The sequence below is a fragment of the Carettochelys insculpta genome, chromosome 7, assembly GCF_033958435.1.
Source record: "Carettochelys insculpta isolate YL-2023 chromosome 7, ASM3395843v1, whole genome shotgun sequence".
Taxonomy (NCBI): Eukaryota; Metazoa; Chordata; order Testudines; family Carettochelyidae; genus Carettochelys; species Carettochelys insculpta.
Genome location: NC_134143.1, coordinates 16,504,829 through 16,530,253, shown reverse-complemented (window position 1 = coordinate 16,530,253; position 25,425 = coordinate 16,504,829). Strand labels below are relative to the sequence as shown.

The window sequence follows — 25,425 nt, the reverse complement described above, 5'->3', positions numbered from 1 at the left end:
CTGGGAGTAGAAGGCCACCACTTTTGTGAATGGTTCTCTGATGACAGTGCCTGCTAGCTGGGAGTGGGTCCCCTTGAACATCTCTGCCCAGCTCCCTTGGTTTGCATGGACAAAGGAAGCTTCTGCTTTTCTCCTTTGCAGTTACATTGACAATAGGTTAAAAGCCTCTGTTTCTGAGTGAGGGTAGCTGGAGATGCCCATGAAGACAGCTGCTTGTACTCAAATTACTCAGATCAAGAGGGAAAATAGAGTGGAAGAGCAATGAAAGGAGGAAGCATGTACTAAGACACACAGCGTTCTTCCTAAGATCTACCTCCTGCCCATAATTCTGTGCTATGGCTGTTGCCACCTAGGAACCGTAGATGGTCTGCCGGGTATGAACTCCAGAGTTTTGTGGGGATGGTGGCAGGTCAGAGTCAGGACATAAGCTTCTCATTTACACAGGATCATCAGAATTTGGATCAACAAGTTTTTCAACATTTCTATACGTGATAAGAGACAATCATGGGCTATTCAGGGAGCATGTTAGTAGGATACTTCTGTGTGTTTTTATTTGTGCATGATCCCAAACTCTGCATAAATCACGGTGGACAACAGCATTTTGCAAGCTTTCTAGGGATTATTACATATCACCAACATTCTGATGAAATAAACTGGGGACTCGTTCACAGTAATTGAAGTTAATACCAAATCTGTTTTTTTTTTCGTTAAAGAGCCAGATCCTTTTACGATCAATAGACCCGACTGTCATTTGCATTCATGATAAGAGCAGTCAGATCTCAAGCTTGTAAGTCTCAAATGACTATCACAGATGCAAACATTCCTATCCATGTACAACTTCAGTCAGCTCAGGCCTCATCCTCCCAGGTACTGAATGTCTCCTTAAAAAGTGATAAGCACTTCTCAGGAGTGGCTCAGCACTTTGGAGGAGCCAGCTTTTGTGACAGCCTAGAAATGTGGTTGACCAATCCTCCAATCAATGGACTGAATTTTTGGACTAAATCCTGCAACTTCATGGATTTTAAGTCCAGAAGGGATCATTATGATCTACCGGTCTGACCCTCATGTGTAACAGACCATAACATTTAAGCCAGTAATTTATGCATTGAGCTTGTAACTTGTGGCTTGGCCCTATGCTCCCAACTGCACTGAGAGTACAGACCACTGGAAAACAAACTAATACTCTTGTATTCATAAGTTCAAAGCTTCACCACCAATTTCAAGGCACCTTTTGATGTAGTACAAGTGCCTTCTTGGTGCATTGGGCAGAGGCGCAATGGGTTTTCTCCAAGCATAGAGAGCACATAGCCTATAACCCACTTCATCTGTAATGGCATTAGCAAAACCTTTGCTGGTTATTTTTTTAACTCCTTGTAGTTCAGTAGTTGCTACAGACTCCCAAGGTTGTCCGCCTTCTGTGCTAGGCACTGTATTAGCTCACGGTAAATCCTTGCCCCAAAGAATTGATAATCTAATGGTGGGATTTTCCAAAGCTGCTCAGGGATTTAGGGAGCTGATTCCCACAGAGAGTCATTTGGATTTCTGTTCCTAAATCTCTCCTGCGCTGTGGAAAACTGCCCTTGAATAAATAAGGATTATCGCTGTACAGACACGATACTGGGGCACAGAGAAAGATTTAAGCAACTTGCCTAGGGTCAGGTAAGAAGCCAATCTGAGGTGGGAATCTCCCAAGTCCCCATCCTGGGCTCAGTCATTCATAAGCAAGTTTAATGATAAACGTGTCTCTCTACAGACTAAGGGGCTCTTGGTGACGGAGCTAAATACATCATGACCAGAGAGTTTACCTGAAGCTTGTTTCACTTAAAATATATTAAGCTGGGAAATTGTTTGAATTCTACATGTATGGCAGGGTCACATTTGTGTCTCAGTTCATCATGTGCAATGTTCTCCAATTAATGGATGTCAAGCTCAAGCCAGATGTAACATTAATTTATTTGTATTTTGTGCACCCATGTGTGAGCACGCAGCCCTAGTTTCATTAACTCAGCAGAGCCAAGTCAAACCTTTTCTTGGCTTCATTCTGAGCAATTTGTCTAAACAGTCACTCTGACCTCAGTCCTTACAAATGCCAGTGCTTAAAGCTGGTAGTATTATCCCCTTCACAATCCAATACCTCCATAATGTGGGAATTAAAAATGTGGTGGCACGATGAGTTTCAGTGGCTATGCTTTTTGTGGCTCATTCCCTGTGATGCTAATGCTACAATAATTCCCCAAAGGCCCTTGAACAGGTTCACGCTTCTTCACAAAGAAAGCCAAATGAACAATATTTATTTCAGAGCCGGCAAGAGCTGTTAGAAAAGTGAAGGATCTAAACTGGAAATTTTAAACACTTTTGTAGTTAAAAAAACAAACAAACCAACAACTTAAAATTCAGAGTTCTGAGTTTGTTCCCCGTATGATAAGTTTGCCATTAGCTTGCGTGTATGAAAGGACAAGCAACGTAGAGAAGAGTGATCTGGTGATAGAGGCTCTGGAGCTGAAGGTTCTATTCCTGATCCTGCTGAAAACATCTTACATGGCCATAGAGAAGTCTCTCTGTGACTCAGTTCTTCATTTGTAAAATGAGAAGAAAATACTTATTCTGTCCTTCTTGCCCATGTGGGTGTCAATCCTGCAAATGCTCCAATACATGCTTAACTTTGCAATGTCCTCAGTCAGTGGGACTACTTAATATTAAGCACATACATAAGCAGTTGCACGATCAGGGCTTTCGACTGGAAGATCTTTGGGTCAGGGAATGCTCACAGCTGTTGGTTAAGCAGAACCTAGCATATGTGGGCCACTGATCTTACCTGGGGACCTCACACACTACGGTAATACAGAAATTAATACATAATCACTAGCACCAAATTCCAGAAATCTGCCTAAAATGGAGGTGTTGGAACAAAGGTGTCCCATATGACTCATTTTTCAATGTTTCATTGACTACATCCAGCTTTTTCTGTCAGAAAAATACAGTACTTGAATCCCATGGAGAAGACAACTCAGCCCTCAGTCCTACAGGTGGGACAAGTTCATTCCCTGTGCAGCTCCTCTGAGTCCGGTGCTGTGACCTTAAGGATCCCTGGGGCTCACTAAGAGAAATATTAGAATATATTGGGTGACTACAAGGACTTTGTTTTTTTCTAGGGAACAAGGGAAGGAAAATTAAAAGCATTACCTATAAAGCAGAGCAACAAAATACACAAAGAGGTGAAGCACCACTCCAACTACAGTGCCATGAGGAGGCAGCAGGGATCCAGAGGAAACGATGCCCACAGCTCCAGCCCCAGATATAGCCCCGGGTCTGTCCATCACTCCTAAGGAGGAAAAAGGAGCAATCTAGTTCTAAGTCACACAGCAATATTCTCCAACCTTTGCCAGAAAGGATCATAGTCTTCCTCTTCTCTGGCGCATTCCCTGGGAGTGCTGTTCTTTAGAACCTTGGAGTACAGAAACTGTGCTGCAAAATTCATTGCAATTCCTGGCGGTAGCCAAAGCGGCGACCCAGGCAACCCACTCACTTGCCTTTGGAAAGTGCCACGCCTGGGAGGGATGTGTACTCTGAGCCACTTGCTATAAGCAGCTCTCCAACTCTAGGCAGGGCAAAAGAAATGACTTTGAGAATTGGCAGCTGCTATTTAAAGAGATTATATCCCAGCCCAGGCTGTCCCTGTCAATTTTAGTCACAGCCCGGATTATACTTCGGTGACATTCAGTTAGCAGGACATTGAAAGCTTTAGATACTTACTGCTTAGTTACAGAGCGTGATCTAGGTTTGTTACATGGTTTGTGAAGTTAGCAACATTAATTTGTGCAGAAAGAAACCATCGGGAAGGGCTGCCACTTTCAGGAGGGCCTCACGTGCTTTGTGAATTCACAGTGGGGCATTTACCAAGGTCTGGGTTTTACACTGTGTAACCCCCTGCACGCCAAGGAAGCAGAGTTTAACAGACTGGGTCCTGGGACGTCTGGAATCCAAGCCCTGAATTCAGCAGTGAGTCAGAACAGAATTGCTGACTGAGGGGTGCTTTGCTCAGGGATCTTGTAACTGGAGAAAACTCTACCCAGCTCATTCAGGGAAAACAGGAAGGACCCCTGAAGTTGGAGGCAGGTGATGGCAGTGATCTGTCTCTATCATCAACCCTAACCAATGGGATCTTTAATTTTTCCAACCATGAGTGGAATAAATTTTGTTCTGTGCCCAAGGCAAGTGCTGATGTACATCACCAATAGAAACACATGCTGCTGGGTATGGGCAGCTTTGGGCACTCTGGCAATCAGCTGGGCAGTGCCTGAGTCTTTCCTGAGTGGCCACCCAAGTGCTCAGCTTACAGGAACCACTGATCCTGATGCCTGCTTCAGAAGTGCATGGGTGCTGTAAAGGAGTATCATTAAAGCTCAACGTTAGAGGTACAGAGCTGCAAAACTTCTGAATTATCGGTGGGGAAAGAAAGTTAAGGAACAGGGAATCTCACTTCCTTCCCAGGTGACATAGCCTCAGAGTTAGACTGCTTGGGAACTCCTGACACACTGCAAACTTGTCAGTTGTACCACCACACCCTCAGTCATTTTCTCTCCCTCCTCCCCGCAACAAAAATCATACGTGTTTGCCCCTCATCCATACTCCCTGGCTGCTCTCTTCCTCAGCTCTCCATACTTTCTACCTTCTAGTTGTCCTTCTCCTCAGCTATTTCAGGTGGGTATGTGGCCTGGGCTGGGAGCCAGGGGAGGCCACATGACAACCGTCTCACCTCAGCACAGTGCCACAGCTGAAGACATACAGTGTTTGAGTGGCTGCTGCCTGAGCTTTCAGCCTCATACTTGTGAGCTGGCCAGTTCCAACAAGGGGTGGGAGGGGGCGGTGAGTGGACTTCTAAGGAGTCGAGTGAGTAAAGGTTCACACTGCTCCTATTGCTAATAAACCCATGCTCTTCGTTGCAATGTTTTGAGAAGGATCCAGTTATCATCATTATGAGCATTTCTGAGGCATTCAAAACGAATTGCCAAGGGCACATCACATGGTTTGAAGTCAAAACAAAAGACCTTTCCCCAAGCCACAGGGTGCCCCTGCAAGCATTGCTGCTTTCAGAGCAAAGATGAGGAAAGCCTGCACTTCGTGCTGGGGTGGGGGACTGAAGTCCATATATTTCAGTTGCAAACACTCTAAATGCCCCAGGCTGGCCTGGGCTCCAGCCGGATTGAAAACACAGTTGTAGACGCCATAGTGGTACAAGCCAACAAGTAATAGTAGTTTTTCCATTATAGCACCTCTCACAAAACAGCTTCTCAGGAATTTATTTTACTCCTTTAATACATGGGGAAGCTGAGGCACACACAGTGAGTCAGCGAGAGAGCTGGGAACAAAACCCACAAAGCTCATGTCAGGCAACAGCCACATATTTCTACAGCACCTAGCACAATAAGATCTGCGTTTGTGGCCGCAAGATGCAACCATGCTACAATTAATAGTCACAGAGAATCTTTTAAACCATTCTGCCTAGCACTTCCCATCCAGGTTACCAATTTGAGGCTATTCCAAGGAGAAACACAGTCCAAACTAAACTGTCATCCTGCAAAGACACTCTCCATCTGCCAGTAGAAAACACTTCCGCAGTGAGATTCAAGTCCATGCCAAGTGTTCATACCCTAGACAGAAAGCCTTGCCCATTACATTTAGGCTAGAAATGCTGACTGAGCTGTATTTCAGAAGCCTCTGCATTACCATAATTGCTATAAGTTAATGACGGCCGTTTTCCAAGCTGCTATTTCCTTAAGGAGAGATAAACGGTCAAACATGTCCTATTATTAGATGTCTCTCCTTCTCATTCTTGCCTGTCAAACTTCATTGTCACTAAAAGCTTCTTATGCTCTGCCCAGACACATGCTAGTCCTCATATGCCTTGCTTTTTCCTCTTGTGAGGCAACCAGATTTCATTTGTAGGCACCAATTTTATCTCAACTACATCATTTCTCTGACCTTGACCTCTCTCTTTTAACTCTTTTAAATCCACTCCAAAGCTAAACAACCTTCACTCAGGAAGTTAATCTTTTTTCCTACTGCTATTATTGGAAGGAGACAAATTGTCATAGCACATTTCCCATTGCTGTCCAACAGCCCGAAATAGCCAGTCTCTAGTGCTGAGTCATAATTCTTGGGTTTAATAATGAAGCTCAGGCAGAAAAAAGTGAACTATGAAGACCAAAGGATCTGTGCCTGACTCTGTGCTCCTTTGACTCAACATTAAAAGAGATCAGGCATATCCATACAAAGGTACCCTCAAAAATCACTTACCTAATGCACTTTTTTTAATTGACAAATTTGAATTTCATAAAAGTGATTCCTCCCTTTCTCACCCCAGAACATTTTATTTTTGATATTTTTACCAGTTTCTGTTGGACAATTTCCAAAGAGATATGTTTCAAAAAATTGTGGGTGTCCTCCCTACACACACAAGCCTGCTGTCTCAGGCAACATCTACACAGCGGTGTTTTTGTGAAATAATCCATTCTGGAATACCTCTTCTGAAATAGGTTTTTTTTTTTTAAATAAAACACCACCACACAAGAATGCATTCTGAAATAACGCTTAGCTATTTTGAAATAGCGTATCCAGACACAGTGCTATTTCAAAACAGTGCCATTGGATGCCATTATGGCTTATTGCACAAGAGTGCTAGTCCCTGTCTTAACACGACCTTTTTCCGAATCAGCTATTTTGAAAAAGGCATCATCCCTTCTGCAGTGAGGTTTACAAAATTCGAAATAACATGGCCGCTATTTCAAATTTATTTCAAAATAGCGTGTGCATAGTGTAGATGCTCATGAAGTTATTTCAAAACAACAGCTGTCATTTCAAAATAACTTTGCTGTCTAGACATAGCCACATGATTCCCCTCCTCCTATTAGGCACCAGTCAGAAAGCATGAGAAAAATGGTGAAGAGCTGAAACTATTACTTTGTCTGCTTACAGACCAAGGAATATTTTCACTTTTCAGAGCTATCCTTGCAAACACTTAACAGAGTTTCCTCACGCAGTAAGACATGGGCACTTTCCTACCTTTTCAAAATGCCCTAATGAAAAAATTTCAAAGCAGATATTTCCTGTAAACAATTATATGGGCCAGGGTGGTGGAGTGGCAGATAAGGGAGGGAAACATGGCTTTCCAGCCAGCTGTACAACTAACGGCTTACCTTCAATGCCCCGTATTTTCAATTCCAGAGCACGAATAGCAATACACATGCACAAAGTGCAGCGTTACAACTTCCCTGTCCAGACACAAACTAAAATGTTTATAGTTCACATTAATGTAATTCTGTTTGAAGAGGATTAAGTTACCACAAACTGGGAAGTTTTTAGTTTGTGCTCACAGAGACCATGTAGGAATGTAGCAGTGCAGAATGTGGGCATGCAACTCTATTCACACCCTGCTAGTTTGAACTGTAAAACTGTGCAGATATAGTCTAAGGGAGCCTGTCTGTGGGACAATTTAGTAAATCCTGAAACACCTAAAACCAGGGCAGCTGGACACTATTTATGGGATTAAAAAGTAGAGATAGACCAAAAGCCAAACCTCACCTGAAGTTATGAAGATTACACTCTGCTACAGCCAAAATCCAGAGTCTTACCAGTCTAGAACTCTGGTGGTTTCAATCCCAAACTTTTCTCTACCTTATGGAGTTTGTATTCAGCCCAGCACAGAACTTCAGACTTTGAACCAAAGTCAAGGTACAAAATATATGTACAATCTTCAGCATTCAGGTAGTGAGAGCAGAAGGAGGATCTGAAATGGTCTACTCATAATGGAAAAAGAAATTACAAATATTTCTGACTCCAGTTCAGCAAAGCGTTTCAGCACGTTTAACTTCAAGCACTAGCTTTGTTTAATAGGGGTGGTCTAGATTCAAGTACTTATTTGATGTTTGGCTACAAGAGGGCCTAAATCCAGTATAAACTATTTTGATCCATATCACCATAAGCCAGTCATCACCAAACGGTTGACTGTGATCAACTGGTCTGTCCTCAGAAGCCTCCCAGCCCCATGCCACTGGCTACTCCCAAAGCAACAGGCACAGCCCCACGTGTGCAGAGCAGGAATCTCAGTGCACTGCTCCTGCCTGCAAGCACTGCATCCAGCAGCTCCCATTGGTGGAGAATGGGGAACTCTAGCCAATGGGAGCTGATGGGGGTGATGCTTGCAGAGAGAAGTAGCTCATGTCCCCACTACTTCCCCTGGGACCACAAAGGCAATTTGGTCCATTCCAGGAGCGGTGCTGGGACAGGGCAGGCAGGGATTCTGTCTCAACCTCACTTCACTGCTGACCTGGAGCTGTCAGCACAAGTGCTGACTGGAGGGAGGCTACATGCAAACCCCCTTCCACAGCCCACACCGCATACTTCCTCCTTCAGCCCAGACCCCTGACCCCCACCCAGAGCCAGCACTTTGCACCCATTCCTGCACCCCAACTCCTGTCCCAGTCTGGTCACAGTGAGGGGAGATGGGGTAAGTGGGGGCTGGCCTTTGGGAAAGGAGCTAGGCATATCTAGGGTTACCTTTAAATTCGGAAGATGATCTTGGCCACAGAATGGCTGGAGACCACTGCCATAAGGAATTACAACAGGATGGCATTAGCAGTCTCGTTCTTTGGCATTTTATTCTTTTCACGCTCTCCCCCACCCCACTCCTGAAGGCCTGGACTTGCCAGGGGAGCTGTAAACATTGCAACCACGCTCTGAAATTAGCCCTGCAACTGATGAAGAGAACTCTAACAACCTAAGTCACCTCAGCGTGGGGTCACCACCTCGCGACCTTACACACTGCCCCCAAAAACAATTACTGTCAGCTGTTGTGTGAAGCTACAATGGCAGACTTTTCATAAAAGCTCTAAATAGCCTATTGGTCACTTTGAAGTAATGACCTAGAAGTGAAAGATCTCTATCTCATTAGCAATCCCCCTGATGAGCCACCCAATTCCCTATAAATCCTTTTTCCCCACTATTAGTCCCAGTAAGTTAGTTGCTTGCTAGCTTTAGTGACTGCCAGGGTTGACTGAGCAACCCTCAAGATGCCCTTGTCTCCTGTTGGGTTCTGCCATTCAGCCACCAGCAGCACACCTATGCTGCTTCAATGCACCATCTATTTTAAGCTTGATCCAGATAACTCTTCACATGCAACCTCGCCATCTGCCTTGAGGATATGAATAACCAGCGTTCCCCCAGTTAGCTCCCTCATAGCTCTGTGCAAAGTACATTGTGTTAGGTTTAATCATTTTGAGCCAGCTCTGAAAGTGGAGAAAAAGATTATCTCTTGTGATATTAACAGAGGTAGATGTGTTAGTCTGTATTGTAACAAAACAAAACAGCAGTCAGTAGCACTTTAAAGACCACAGTGGGTCTGTCACACAAAAGCGCAGCACCTAATAAATTATTTTGTTAGTCTTTAAAGTGCTTCATGACCGCTGTTTTGTTCTCTTGGGATATGCCATCTCACTAGCCTCTTGTCTGCAGAGTGCAAAGAGAAGCTGGCTATATGGAGGAATAAAAAAAGCAGCAAGTTACCTAATTGCAGGTTGAACTTCTCTCATCCAGCACCCTCGGAAGCTGACTAGTGCTGGACAAGAGAATTTGACAGACTGTGGGAGGTCAATATTGTCTAGCAGCATTACCAACACTTCCACTGCTTAGTGGGCTCTTAGAAAATATGTGAGGTGAATTACAGCTAGATAACAGCACAGAACACTGAGAGTCAGGACTTGGGGCTAGAAACAAACTTTATGGGACCACAGGAAGCTTGGCCACATACACGATGCGTGGTTGTCCAGCTAAGTAAAATCATGCCGGATTACAGATGTTGCCGGATGAAAGAGTTCTGGATTTGAGAGATTCAACCTGTATTTAGGACATGGTCTGTGCATGTATTTAAACAGTAACCTAATTTCAGGGTCAGTTTGCTACTGTAACCCCTTCCCCAGGTGGAGCCAGCAGTAAGCAGGGCCAGGTTTAACATCTCCGTACTCTTCTTTGATACAACACAGAATTAGGCTGAGTCACCATCCAGTAACCTGGGAAATTCACACAGCACTTCCCAACTTGCAAATGGTGAGCCTGAGTGTAGAAAGGAAGCTTTCATTAAAAAGAGAGAAGTAACATGACATTAATTTGGGGCAACAGTGCAAACAAGGCTCATAAACATAACTCATGAGTAAAGTCCCACCACCAAGCAGGTTGGGCAGTATCCTTTTCCCCTCAGGTTCTGAAATCCAGCTACCCAAAAAGTCTCCATCATGCACCTGGCCTTTCTGTGCATGCTACTCACACTTGCTGTCTTAGCGCAATACGGAGACAGAAGTCGCGGTACATCTGCACAGTTAATCACACACCCTGGATGGAGGAGGATAAAGAGGCACCTTACTAGATGACCTTCTAAGGTCCCTTCTGTGATTCTGATTACTCGCTTCCTTAGCCACCTTCTTCACTGCACCTCTCTGTCGGCTGCCCTACCAGTAGCTCATTGTGCTACTCAACCTCCCCAGCTACCTGTTCACCAGCTTCTGCTGCCACCTGCCCATCTGCTGTGACCTTCTCACATCAGTCTCTTTAAATCACTTTTAGATATGCACATCCAGCTACAAGAATTGCGCAGCTGGAGTCGACCTCTCAAAAATTGATATTTGCCACAGTCCGCACAGCAGGAGGTCAACAGGAGAAACGTTCCCGTCAACTTCCCTTACTTCTCACAACTGCCAGGAGTACCAGGGTCAACAGCAGCAAATGACAGTTCAATTTAGCGCATCCTCAGTAGGAGCGCTAAATTGAACCACAAAAATTCAACCGTTGGTACCTCAACCATCCCACAAGTACAGACCTACCCGTGGCAATGTTCATCTCTTTGCAGGCTGGACAGGAACACTGCCCACCTCAAGTGATTCCAGCTCTCAGTGATTTCCAGCTCTGGGCAGGCAGGGTAGAGACACAGTTCTCCACAATGGTTTTCTGATTAAGCAATTTAAATAAATAAAGGGGCTCCTAATAAAGCTTATTTAGTGTAATTCTTTGAAGAGTGGGGAGGAATAGGCTGAACCATGTAGAGCAGTGTTTCCCGTATGGTGTTCTGCGAGAAAATCTCATTACTATAGCTGACTCCTCTAAATGCTCTATATGCTGTTTGGGACTCATTACAGTACATCTTATTCTCCCAACAGCTTGCCTTGGCATTGACTGTTCCCTGCCTCCTCCTTCTGAAAGGCATCCCAGGGCTGTGTAATGTTTTCCATCTGTGAAATAACAGCTTGCTTGTTTCACTGTAGTCCTTGTTTAGAAGGCTCTGTGCTGTCCTGTTTCCACAAACCACACAAACGAAGTGATTGGGTTGGCTTTAAAAAAGGGAGCGGGGAGGGATTTATTTGCAGAAACCCTAGTGAACTCATTTTGGACCACACAAGAGGGTATTGTCCGCCTTTGAATTATGCTACTCAAAGCACAGTCACAGGATGTAGTCAAGTTTTTCATGTGTAAAATGAGTAACATTTCCAACATAATTGTAAGGCGGCACAAGCAGGAACTGGTGATCTTGCAGAGGTGGAAGGAATTTTGCAGGATTAGGTCAGCTACAGAAAGAAGGAAAACGGGGTCTATGGTAAAGCCAACAATAAAATTATAAAGCATGACTACACCATAAATAGTCACTTAGAATTATATTGTGCAGTGGTGTAACTGGCATTTTATAGGGCATTATTATTTCAAACATAATGCAGCTACACCAGGGGTCAGCAACCAAAATAGCAAGAAGAGCCATTTTTTTTTAATCTGGTGAAATACTCAATAATTCAAGAGCGGCAATGCATGTGAATAAAAGACAGTCCTTAATAAACAATGTCAAACCATACTTTTTGTAACCTCTATTTTAAAAGCAGCGTGCATACAATGATTTGTAATGTGATATATGTTTACTGCAGGACATACACAAACTTTTTACATATTCTATTTCCTTGCACTTTACATGTGTGTTTGTACCACTGTCTTCTGCACTTTCACTCCTCAACCAACTTTAATGACGCCCATTTTACTTCATGTTTAATTTCTGTTTTCTTTCTCAAAATGCATGTTGCCCTTCACAGCAGGAATGCCACAAGCTTCCTTTTCCTTTTCAGAATCGAGACTGTTTTAGCAATACATTCATATCCCACAATGCATTGCACATATTAAAGGAGGAGTTATTCAGTGTCTTGAGATCGTATATTACTTGCTATTTAGATACGAGCAGGGCTCATTGTTGGACTTTTCGATGTTCATTTATCAAAAATATTCAGAAGGGTTTTTTTTGTTTGTTTGCTTTTTAACTTGGCAACTATAGCGTCAGGCGCCTCAGAGACGTCCTTGAAGAGCTGCAGGTTGCAGACCCCTGGGCTACACAAATTGTGCAAGAAGAAAAGCCAATGAGAAACAGAAAGAATAGCACAAACACTAGCCAACCTCAGATTTCGCTGCATTGGTTTCAAGTTCTGTTCCACTTAACAGTTGTTCAGCCTTTACACACTGCAAAACTCAGACTTCAGTGGTGCGTCAGATTAGAATGTCCCCATGTGGGCTTCATCTCCTCTTATTGCTCACATCTCCAGGGAGCGCCTGGATACTCCCCAAAAACAATGCACCAAACCAAAAGAGGTGGGAACAAAGGCAGCTTTTCTGGGCTACAGGAGGTGGGGAGAGAAGAGTTGAAACCAATTTAAGGAAAAATGTCTGTGAGCGTAAAATTCTGAAATGGAGTCAGAGACATCTCTGTCTGTGTAGGACATAGACACAGACACAGTTCATTCACTGAATTGAAGTTGGTTTCCAAAATGGACATTAAGACATCTATGTGAATGACTTGATTTGCATAGAGGCCGAGACCCCTCATGCACCTAGGTCAGTGTACTTTGCTCCAGGGACACTCAGAACTCAGAGGTTCAAAAGATGAATTAGCAATCAACATTGTCCAAAAGAGCCCATGCAGTGTGAATTTGGTGTTTCACTTACAGGCACACTATATATTCATATTTAAACAGTCTGACATGGGAAAAGACTGACCAAGTATTATTTTAGCACCTTAGAATGCAGTAAAAGCATCCTGATTGGCTAATAACTTACACTGATTTATCATTAAATCGCACAGCCTTTTAATATCATGGGCTGCAAAGAGCCGCAGGAGACACATCAAACAACCACTTGCAGCCCGCAAGCCTCAGTCTGAGCACCACTGCTCCAGTTCTTCCCACAATTCAGAGACGAAATGGCTAGTGTGTGCTCTTTACACAACAAACATAGCATGAAAAAGTCCCAGGCACTGTGGGGACCAAACAACCACGCTTATCCAGTAAACACGGCATGCAAAGATTTGATATGTACAGGCTGAACCTCCTTACTTCAGCACATTCAGGACCCAACTAATGCCAGATGAGAGAACTGGCTGGACCATAGGAGGTCACTATTGTCTGGCAGCATTACCAATGCTTCCACTGCTTAGTGGGCTCTTGGAAGACATTTTGGGGTAAACTAGAGCTGAATAAGAGCATTGAACATGAAGAGCCAGGACTGGTGACTATAAACAAACTTTACTGGACCACAGAAAACGTGGCCACACCCTTGATAAATGGTTGTCTGGATAAATAAAATCATGCCATGTTGGACGAGAGAGTGCCAGACTAGCAAACTTTATTACGTCATTCTAGCATTGCTCAGAGTATTTAGCATTCATTATAGTCTTTATGGGTCATGTTCATAACAGCTCAAAAAGCCTTTATTTCTAATGCATGGCTGCTCCGATGTGACAACAAAAGCCATGAATAATTGTGCACTTACCTGAAAGCAAATACATATTTCAGCTCCATGTTAGCCTTTACCTCAGGGCTGACTTGACAATGGAACACTAAAAATTCTTTGCTTCCCAGTCAGCACCAATAGCCTCAGAGCAAAGTACTAATGGTTCAAACTCTCTTATCCTGTGCTAGACTCTCATCGATTTAAATCCCCTTCTTTATCCTGAGGTGTCTGATTAAAACACTGATCCCAGCTGTGCTTAAAAATCAACTGGCATCTCTGCTGTGAGGGGTCCCCTATAACCAAGCCTGCACCTCACCCCAGAACAAGCAGCATCTCTAAAGCTGGACTTAGGGAACAAAACATCAGTGAGACCCCCAGGTGCCAGCCATGGCTACAGATGCACTGACCCAGCCCCCCACAGACAGGACCCCACTGAGAGTCCACAGGGGAGGGGGGAAGCAGCCATCCAGACAGTGCTAGCAGAGCATAGGGGTGGGGAGGGGCAGACTGCCCCCAGGGCTCTGTCACTCAGATAGAGGGTCCCATCACTGCAGCAGCAGTTTAAACCCAAGTGCGGGCAGGAGAAGTGGGTGGGGTGGGGTGGTAGAACCTGTATTGTTTATGTATTTTCCCTTTTTCTACGCAATAATTACTATGAATAGATGCAATTTCATATTCTTTCCTCAGGCACCAAATTAGCTAGTTACAGCACTGGTTACTTGTATTGAATATTTCCAGGAAGAAAATAAAATCATAGAATTATAGGGTTGGAAGAGACCTCAGGAGGTCATCAAGTCCAATCCCCACACTGAAAACAGGACCAATCCCAACGAAATCATCCCAGCCAGGGCTTTGTCAAACCAGGATTTAAAGACCTCAAGGGAGGGAGAAGCTACCACCTCCCAAGGTAACCCATTCCAGAGCTTCATCACTCTCCTAGTGAAACAGTTTTTCTTAATATGCAGCTTAGACCTCCCCAGCCATGACTTGAGACCACTGCTCCTCATTCTAGCCTCAAAAGGGCTCCCCCATCCCCATCATCTTGCAAGAGCCAGTTACGCATTTGTCGCAAAACATTTCCTATTGCCCTAATCTACCACATTTCATTTTTTTCACATTGGAAGCCATTGCTTCTTGACTTATCTTTTAAGGTGGAAAGAGTTGGAAGGAGCTCCCTTTCCTAACTGAGAGTGCGAGAGTCCCTTGAAAATTATTCATGGGCTACATTTTATATAACCTCCTGTAGTCTCATCCTACTCTTCATTTCTTGAGTGTAATCAGTTAGCTCCCCAGTTCTCTCCTACGTATTTTATCCTCTAATCTGTAGAATATTTAGCGCTCTGTAAATTCTGTGTATCAACTTTCTTCAGTGATACTATTAGTTAACTTTAGAAGTGCATTAACTTTTTAAGTAAGTATCATGTAAACATTTTGAAAGGTCATCATAAAGTTATGCCCTTGAATTACTGTTTGGGTCATGGATGTGTCCAAGAAGCCCCAATATATATTAAAACAAAATAACTACTGATAAATATTTGAAGTCACACTGGGTGCCTTCCACTAAACACCAGTGGGGTGCTACATTTTAAGAACCACAAAATTAGTGACAAAGAACCATGTGAGCCACACCAGTACATTTAACCTTGTTTTACCAACATGCTACCGCACATTTTTTGTCTGTGTGCATACAAAACTTAAAACTATAACTGATGGTCTAAAACTTCACATTATAAGCAGCATCAGGCAGTCTAGCAGAGAGCATCCCATGAAAGCCCTCAATTGATTTCACTTCCTGCATCTTGGTGGCAATTTGTTCCTTTTAGTTTCAGCGCATGTTGCAATTACCACGCTGTCCCTGCTGTAAAACATCCAGACTTGAATCTGTATCAAACTGCAGTCTGGTGCACATATCTGTAATGATTAGGGCATCTGAGTAGCTACGCCATTTTTTTTTGTTTAAAAGAAAGAAACCTCAAGAGAAAAGGATGGCGAGAGGAACATAATCCAGATTATGCTTCTGGCTCCATGAACCAAAGCCATGACTCCTGCTAATCTAATTTTCTTTTCTTGGATAGGTTAGAGTATCACATTTTTTCATGCTGTGGACTACATTTTAATAGCATTTCATGGCTATCTGCATTCCTACTCATGATCACAAGACAGCCATGTGGCAAATGCAGCTATTGTTGCCAAGAAACCAGTCTTTAGGAAAGTATTTAAACTGCCTTTTCTTGCTGGTTTGCAGCTGGAAAACAGGAGAAGCCATTTCTATATGATCAGCTAGCACTCCTGCTTGACAATTTTAGGATTACTTTACATGCCCATGCTGGTCAGGAACTCTTATGTGATTAATTACATAATTTAGAAAATAGGAGACACCTGCCTTCTTTGCTCAGCAGAGTTATGAGGTTCCCAGGCTTATTTTATGCAGGTTTCCTTTGAGGCTGAAGACAGGGTCAGATAGGAAGCGACTTCTTGTGAAAATTGCCCACTTGACATGTGTTGTAGGCCCACACTTAAAATAACTTTGGTTATTTTCCGTGGACGTGAAGAAGAATTCTCTCTCACCAGTAGAATTTGGTCTAGTAAAAGATGTTACCTCACCCTCCTTGCTTCTCTTGCATCCTGCAACCACCGCAGCTACAACAATAAAGCAAGCATTCCTCCTGCGACACTTGTTAAAAGATATGTGACTTGCCTCTGTTCTAGGCCACTGGAAACATGAGGTGAGCACTCTGCATGTTGTCAGAAGACAGGTAAGTCAGACCCTTTTCTGTTGGGTCCTGCTTCTTAAAAGAAAAAAAAAGCCACTGGATCATTACAGGTCACATGGCAGGAACACAGGGGGAGCTTTGGAGGCATCTTTTATTTACTGTATATGTTTGCACTGCAATGATTTGCTTAGTCTCTCCCTTTGGCAAGGCATTCCTTTCCTGAATTGGTCTGTGACGGTCTGTAGTGACAGAAGAGGAAGCTTGGGCCCACAGTTGGAGCCCAGAACTAGGCATTAGATTTGGGTTCTATTCCCAGCTCCACCTCTGACTAGTTGAACGGCCTTGGACAAGTTTGCCTGATCTCTCAGCACCTCAGTTCCTGCACTTGTTAAATGTGAGGAGGGTTAATACAGCCAGGCAAGTGGCTACAAAATTGCGAAGAGCAGAGGCTCAGCCTCAGTGCCATCTGACAGCATGACTTCCCTTCCTCCAGAGCAGAAGAACCTCATGCCAGTCTGACACCCGTCTACAGCCCTCTCCACAATCAGATTCTCATTCTGCTGAGGAAAGAGGCTTTGCCTTCACTTTCATTAGTTTTTCCACTTTGGTAAGTGCAGTTTACAAAGCTCACCCACTAAAGACACTCTCCATCTAACCCTGACCCCTGGGTTACTCAGATCATTTCCTGATGAGTGTTTCTGCAGAACGATGTGCCATGGATCCATTTCACCATTTGGTACACACCACTTTAGTGATGGGTCACACTGCTGCATGATCTGAAGTTGTATTGTACACCACAGCTTTACAGCAGATCTGTTTTGGTTTCCAGGAAATGTGTAAGAAATGGGAGAAACCCGCTTCTTAGAACAAATGCTGCACATTTTGGAACAGTTAATGTAGATTCAAAAACTCCTGCTTCAGTCAGCCAGCCACTGTGGGCCCTGAGTTAAGCCAATTTCTCCAAGTCTAAATTTACCCCTTCTCTCTAACTAATATTCACTGATGCCTGTATTATTTCACCTGCACGTGCTGTGTCTGAATGAGGCTTTGTAAAGAACCGAGATCCTCAGTCCAAGGGGAATGGCTGAAAATATCAAGTGACAATCTTACTCACTCTTTTACCACTAGAGATCCCTCTTTGCCTGTCACTTTCCTGGCTCCTTCAGCCGATTACTCACTAAACTATGAAGCAATTGCTGCATACAGCCTGGAGTCGCTGTTACACTCTTACCCACTTAAGCTTCGTGTGCTGGCATAAAGATGACATTGGAGCAACACTTCCCATCACTGACTCACTGCTGGCTTCCAATGCAGTACAAAGTGTATTGTTTTCAGAGAGCTGGAGGGGAAGAGATCTGCTGTATTAATGTTGGTCTCTCTCTCCCGGCGGCAGTATGCATGTATACCATTATGCCTGCAGTTAATCTCAGTAGTACATTACGTAACCAACTGGGGAAGAGGTTATTTCAATGCTGCTATGGTCACGTTGACCTCAGAATATTAGAGACAAGGTGGGTGAGATGGTATCTTTTATTGGACCCCTTATGTTGGTGAGAGAGGTCTTCAGATTCAAAGAGCTCCCTCCATAAGCACAAACGCTTGTCTCTTTCACTGGCAGAAATTGACTAATAAAAGACATTACCTCTCCCCCGTCGCCTGTCTCTCCGGTGTCATCTGCACACCTGTAGTTCAGTGTCAGAACACAGCCCTCTTTACTGAAATGATGTGAGGACTCCATGCTCAAAATACACATATTTAGACAATGACAAGAGCTCAGTTAAGCTGTTCTGTTGCTGCTTGCGATAGGGCGCAGAGTAGGATGCAATGTGAAGGTATTCACAATGTAGGGTGTTTCCTACAGAATCGTGCAGTATTGATCAATGCTGCCCTTCTGCAGGTGCCCAAGAGGCTGTACTTAGTTGCTTAGGAAATACTGTGTATGGCTGCCAACATGACCCTGGAATGGGCAAATTCTGACTGCCCCTTCTACAACCCTACAACCCCTATTTAGTCTGTGCCTTTATTCACTCTTCCATCGCAAGGAGACTGGAAGGACCGGAGCCATTTTCCCACTCATGTTCATATCTTAAGTAAAGACTGAAAAACAAAGCACTTGCCTGTGTTTCTCCTCTTTGTACCATACAGTTTTCCTACCCTCATGCATTGGCCAAGTACAGATATTCATACAAAACTCTGCGGACAAGAGAAATGGTTTGTGTTACATTTAAGTGTTAATGGGAGTTGACCACCGATAGGGAGGGAGAAAGGAGGCTGTTGCCCTGGGGCCCAGTGATTCAAAAGGACCCAGGACTCCTGGACACCACTGCTGCTCCTGTGTCAACGTCCGAAGCTCCAGGTCTTTAAATTGCCACATCATGTGCTCCAGGGTAGCGAGAGGGTGCATCACACCCTGAGCAGCACTGAGGGCTGGTGATGGGGGCAGCAGTGTGCTCCACACTGTGCCAAGGGCTTCCTGTCCCTGGCCCTACCCCTTCCACCTAAGGCCCTGCCCCTTCCAGGAACGCAGAGCCAGTCCCCTCCCCTACTTTGTCCAAGGACCCGCAGAAGCTGTAGATGCCCTTGGCACTGGCCAAATTGCCAGTCCTCTCCTTTTTATTTCTTCTCAGAACAGATTACAGTAACAGCAATGCAAACTTCTTATACAAAGATCAGCCCCATGTCTTCAATGCTGCTCTGGAGCGACCTATCTGTGCAGGCTAAAAGTCAGTCTAGTGTCCAGGTTTGTTCAACCCTTACTGTCTTGCCTCCCACTGCCAACAAAGGGGGAATAACATCCAGTGAATAGATCCCCCAGATGCCTTCAACAAAATGAGAGTAACCCACCCCCATTTTAGATCCAAAAGCCTTCAAACAATAACAAATAACTTTCAGTCACTACCAGCTGAGTGGGAGGTACAGGGGGACAGGAGAGAGAGGTGAGCCTATGCAAAGAATACCTATAAGCCCATCTCCTTGACCCACGTTAATATGAATTTGACCAGGATAGAGCTCAGGCTACATTATTTTGCTGATCAAACCAATCTCCTCGGAGGGATGAGATGTTTTTGTATATATATCACACAAGGGAAAGCTCATTGTACTTCATCCCTTTCTTGCTAGCCAAGGATGCTTTTCTTTCCCGAGACATTACTGTTGGATAAAGCCTCCACTCAGTCCACTATAATGTGGAGGTAAGTTTGTATCTTTCAGTTATTGTCTGTATAGCCTCAGAGCTTTGTAACATTCCATCATATAGAAACTTTTCTATTGGTCTTGTAATGTAATGATTTGTTAATAGTCTGTTCAGAATTACCTTGCAAGAATTCATCATTGTAATAAGATCCATTATAGAAAGTTAGGTGTGTCTAGAATTTCATTTAGATGTGTGAATGTGGATGCGTGTGTGCGCAATAGAAACTGTCCCTGAAGCCAGCCTGTCTGCACTACCAGCTGCCAGGAACAATTTGCTGGCCAGAGAATAATAGGAGCTGAGCCCTGCAAGAGAACCCACCTAAGAAAGAGAAAGAGGCCCCATAAGAGGAGATCAAAGTCCCGTCTGCTGTTAGCTGATGACTCATGGCCATGCAGAGTCCTGGGACAGTGGTGATGACTCATTATCATCCAGCATCCTGGGGCAGTGGGACAGGACAAAAGATATGGGGTGAAACATAAAAAGATGGGTGCAAAGCCATAGGGGAGTTCTTGCCATCACCACTCTGCAGGAGTTAGTCTCAGCTTGGTGGGGAGGCAGGATAAGGCCCAGGCCTTGGGCCCCTCCCTCTCTCTCCAGGATGGATGGTACCGACTGCTCCTGAGCACTAGGTTGACAAGAGAGCACACTGACAAGGGGGTCCTACGATCAGCTCACTGCTCTGGATTCGTGACTGCAGGCAGACACCCTGCACCTGCTATGCTTTGGCTGCCTTTGCTGTTCATGTGCAACTCTTTACCTCCGGGAGTCCACCTATGTAAGTGTTCGAGTGCAGGAGGGTATGAGTGTGTGTGGGTGTGTGCTTGAAAGGTAGTTCCCCTTTTTCCTTTCATCCAACAGTGGCATGTAATAAAATACATACAAATGTAACCCTGAGGTGGTCTCTAGTGAAAGTAAGGGAACACTTGCATAACATTGCTGGTCCTCAGTGATTTCTTTTTCAAGGCCCTTGCTGCATCTCCTTCTCTGGTCAAAGGGAACTTCACTTCAGACTAAATCTGCACCAAGGACATGCCCAGCCCTGACTCATGTCAGCCCTTTGCACAAATACTCAGACCCAGGAATGCTACAGATGTCTAACTCATAGAAGAACAAAATCTGCCTCCAGATGTCCTCTCAGTACTTCAGTCCTTCTCCCCACTGCTTGGCCACATCATTGAGCATGTATTTACTACTTTTATTAAGCACTGGACTTGCCCAAATGAGAGAGAGGTTTATGCAAACATTGGCTCCCTTCATCCCCTTCCATACTCTGCCCTTCACCAGTCAGCCTGTGAGGAAAAATTCACATTTCAACTGACTTGCGTGTTTGCACTGGCCAGCAGGATGTCAGGAACATCTCAGCAGCTGGATTTTGTGCAAACCCATATTCACATGATCTAATTAGTTTCTCATGTTATGCCAAAGCCAAAATTAATACTCTGGGGAATGCTTTCTCCAATGGGAATTAGTAACTTACTTTCCAGAGAACTGCATCAGTAATATTCCATTTCTTCTGTCCTTAAACCTTCCTCCTACTCTTCTGTTGAAGAATTTACTTATTTTGATCAGCTCAGTCATGCCTGTGCTATGCTGTTTAATCTTGTAACTCGCTCTCTGTTGGTAGTTACATGCTTTTTGCCTGTATCTTCATTCTAAGGCTCAAATCCAGGAGGGGACTTAGACACATAACCGATCTTAGGCACAGCTGCGCTCCAGGAAGTCCCTGCTTGGTGATCACCTAACTAGGGTGACTACATTTCCTATGCTGAATGTGGGACACCTGGTAAAATTACTCGTGTTCAAGTGAGTTCAGTGGGATTAAGTCAGAACTAGGCAGTATAAACATTCACATTAACATCAAGTTGGCTGGAAAGACAGAAAGAAAGAAAAAGAAAAATCTTACGTCGTCGGAATCTTTTCCCCTTTATCTTCTTATCTCTAAGATTTACGTGGGGAAAGGTACCACACACGCATTCCCTACAGTTCTCTCACGCAGGGAAGGGACGCCTGACCTGACGCTCTCCCTGCTCAGTGCTTTCCACCCTCCATGCCTGGCTGGCTGGCCAGCTGCCCCGGATGGACCTGCCTCTTCTGGTACCTGGCGCTGCATCTTCCCCAGCCAACATGTGGGAGCTCTGCCTTCAGGAGAGACCCTGATGGTTTCAGCCCTAGGGACAGTTTCCTTGCTGAGTGGAGGGAACCACTGAGCATTGCACTAGCCAGGGGGAGCATAAGACCCAGGAAAACAATCCCTTAACTGCCCTGCCCCATGTAATGATCGTGGCCTCTCCCAACACGTGTGCCTCATACCTCAGCCCCAGCTGGGCCCAGAAGATTTTGGACAAACAGAGTGGGCCCTGCGTAGGGCAGGTGCAATAAACCAAGGTAGAAAACACTGTACACAATGGGGAGAGCAGAGGAACATGATTCTGACTTCACTAGAAAGCAGCTGCACAGCCACCAGGTTGCTCCTGCCTAATATGGAACTAACTGCATGTTAGCACCACGAGGCACATGCTTAAACCCCAGCCACTTCAGACACCCCCATTCAACCTCCACACACTGCTCATTTATCACCACACCTTCTTGTGAGTAGGGCAGAGGGCTGCACCTAGCATGTACCTGTGTTCTCACGCACAGCCTGAGCTTGTGATGGGAAATGATGAGCCTCACAAAGACACAGCCAAGTAATGTAAGACCACATCTAACAATGCCTGGCCCTTACACAGCTCTGGTCATCAGCGGATCTGAAAGGGCCTCACAAAAGGAGGGTAGGGTCATTCCTCTCATTCTACAGCTGAGCAAGAGAAGGGAAGCAACTTGACCAAACCACTCAACAAGCGGGTTCAGGAAGAAAGCTCACACGTCCTGAGAGTCTGCCCTGTGCCCCACCCACTAAGGTATTTCCAGAGGCCAAAATGTTTCCATGGAATCTTTAAAAGAATAAATTCCATGCTTCAAGCAACTGAGCCTCACCTGCAGCCTTCATCACTGCTGCATTGGGCTAGTCCATGGGCATCCAGACATGAAACTGACCAAGAACAGACAATGAAACTGACTAATCCACTCTCACCCTCCAGGATGGGATACATGCAAAGCTGAAATCCCAGTGGGAAACAGAGGTTTTTAAAACATCAAGCGGTTTGAAAACTGATGTGTGAGTAAGGCAGTGAATTCATTATAAATGTCTGGGGACAGATTTAGCAGCAGGATCTGCCAGCACAAAGCAGCTTCAGACACGGTTTGTATGGCTGGTTGAGCTGGGTTTTTGAGGCATCTTTCAGCTAAAAAGAAACCAGCAAATCAGAAAAGTGACAGCGCTGGGGAGAACTGGAAAGGACAGACTGGACATCCATTTCTGACTGTGTAACACATCCTGCAGCTTCCCCCATCCCCACCCCACCCCCCCACACACTTAGGGATTTGAATGCAAGTTAAGCCTCTGTTAACATTTCTGCTCAAGTCCAAAGATTCACAAAAGTCATCCTCAAAAGCATCCAAGAAAAACACTAACTCTGTGGGCTCAGTCAGACAACAGGATTTTCAGTGGGTCCCACCTAAAAACAGATGTCATGTTATGACAGCCACTCTTGGCTGATGTTGCTTTTGTAATTTTTCCCTTCTGTGTTGAAGCATTATACTTTGATGGGGGAAAATTATGTTATCCAAGAACATTCAACCACTTTAACAAACATTAAATAAGCCTCAGAGGAAAAGTAGCATCCTCTTTCCACTTTCAAGTTGGAATTTGACACCCAAAAGGCTTAAAGTGATGTTCTTAAGGACACAGAGAAATTCTGTGACAGACTCTAGATTAGAGCCCAGCTCCACCCAAACCACTGTGCTTTGCACTAATCACTGAAACTGCAAACACAGGCTAGTCCCATTAGACAAAAATATATGATTGGTAACAGCTGGTTGTGGTCCTGTTAACCATGCCTTCAGGACAAGTTTTCCTTGGCACTGCAATTTTCATGCACTGCAGTATCAGAGACAAATATCATGATCCAGGTTAGGATTTAAGATGTCTGCAAAACTGAAAATTCAATATGGTAAACACCAGATTAGGTCCAATAGAGCTTTTGACACATTACACCAAGAGAAAAATACTACAGCATCCTCTCATCCGGCAACATCCATAATATGGCATGATTTTAGTTAGCCAGATGACCACTTGTCATGCGTTTGGCCAAGTTTTCCGTGGTCCCATAAAGTTTGTTTATAGCCTCTCAGTCCAGGTTTTCTGTGCTGTTATTTAGCTGTAATGTACCCCTGAATGACTTCCAAGAGCCCAGTAAGCAGTGGAAGTGTTGGTAGTGCTGCTAGACAATACTGACCTCAAATGATCTGGCAAATTCTCTCATTCGGCTCTGACAGGTATTAAGGGTGCCAGACTAGAGAAGTTCAACCAATAGTGGAGGCAGAGTTGCATACTGGGAAAGGCATTGAACTGGGATTCAAAGCCTGGGGTATATTCCTGATTCTGCCCCATGCCTTCAGGGACACTTTGGGCAAGTCATATTCAACTCAACTCATGTTAGTGACCTCCTTTTTAAACTCCTTTGAGATCTAGGGATGAAAAGACCTTGATATTATTGAAGTGAATGTTTCAAAGATGGTTATACAAGGTACAGGTTGAAAACAAAGGCATTGTGAATCCAGGCACAGATGTGGGTAAATACAGGCTTAATTAACACAGTTAACAAGATGAACAACAAACACAACCTACCTTGTCCCAGATCGAGATGGAGATGGAGATGAGTGGTGGGTTTTTCAGAGTAGGTGGAGAAGTGTTCCCAGGACTCCACCCTTAAAGGGTATAAAGTCACAGTCTGTGGGGGCAAAGCAAGTAGGTGCATGGGAGTACGCGTCCACAGGTGGAGTCGCTGTCTTATGAGGAAAGAGAGAGGCCATCAGGGTAGGAAGCGAATTATTTCCCTGACACTCTCATCAGTGTTCTGAGTCGTATGTCAGTGTCCGGTGGGGTGGAGGGGCACGGACAGGTGGTCTCACATTGCATCTGTGAGAAGATACATAGTCTGTTGGGTAATGAAATGGCTGATGTCCCAGATCATGTGTCCCATTGGTGGTCTTGGTCAATTGTCAGTGTCACTTGCTGGGGGTCTTACACATCACCTGTGGGAAGACACATAGTCCGTCAGGGAAGGAAGCGGGTGATGTCCCTGACAGTCTCTCTCCTCGGTGGGTGCTTTCATGTGTCTGTTGAGAGGACAGAATCTGTTGGGAAAGGAAGCAGGCAGTTAGTCGGTCACGTCATCATTATCACCTCTTGTAGCCCAGTACTATTTAATCCAGTAGACTTTTCAGCAGTGTAAAAAGAGACTTAGCTAGCAGCCACTCTCTTTCTTTTTAAGAGGAATTTGTATGGTCAGGGAGATTTGTGGATTTAAAAAAAATAAAACCCCATAACCCAAAACCTATTACCTCAGCCGCAGAAAATTGTATTGTTCGTAAATGCTTTCCACTGTCAACATCCCCGCCCTAGACAGACTCCTAAAGGAGTAATAAACATGCACGGATACCTCCTGCTCCCAGGCAGAAACCTATTTCTCAATCTCTCCTTTTCGGGCCCCTTCTACCTATCGTCAGGATTCGAAACACCTCAGCACATTCCCTTGAAAGCTCAATATAAATAAATCCCAGAGTCAAAAGTCAGGGAAGCTTGGACTGCGGCCAGCTTGCCTGGGTAACTGG

At 44.6% G+C, this 25,425-nt stretch overlaps 1 protein-coding gene across 5 annotated transcripts in view; it reads right to left on the bottom strand.

Moving 5' to 3' along the window:
- Window positions 1–25,371, bottom strand: part of LOC142016026 (L-threonine ammonia-lyase-like) — a 71,151-nt gene extending 45,780 nt beyond the window's left edge. For 2 of the 5 annotated variants that reach the window (XM_075000072.1, XM_075000071.1), the window contains exons 1-2: window positions 25,254–25,371; window positions 24,440–24,948 (exon numbers count right to left, since the gene is read on the bottom strand). Coding sequence is in view for 2 of the 5 variants with exons in the window: in XM_075000069.1 (XP_074856170.1) it covers window positions 3,378–3,478 (101 nt within the window). In the remaining 3 variants the exon portion in view is untranslated. Of the gene's footprint in view, window positions 1–3,183; window positions 3,311–3,377; window positions 3,554–24,439; window positions 24,949–25,253 lie in introns of those variants that run through there. The other 3 variants (XM_075000069.1, XM_075000070.1, XM_075000073.1) reach the window with 3 other exon arrangements.
- Window positions 25,372–25,425: the final 54 nt, after the last annotated feature.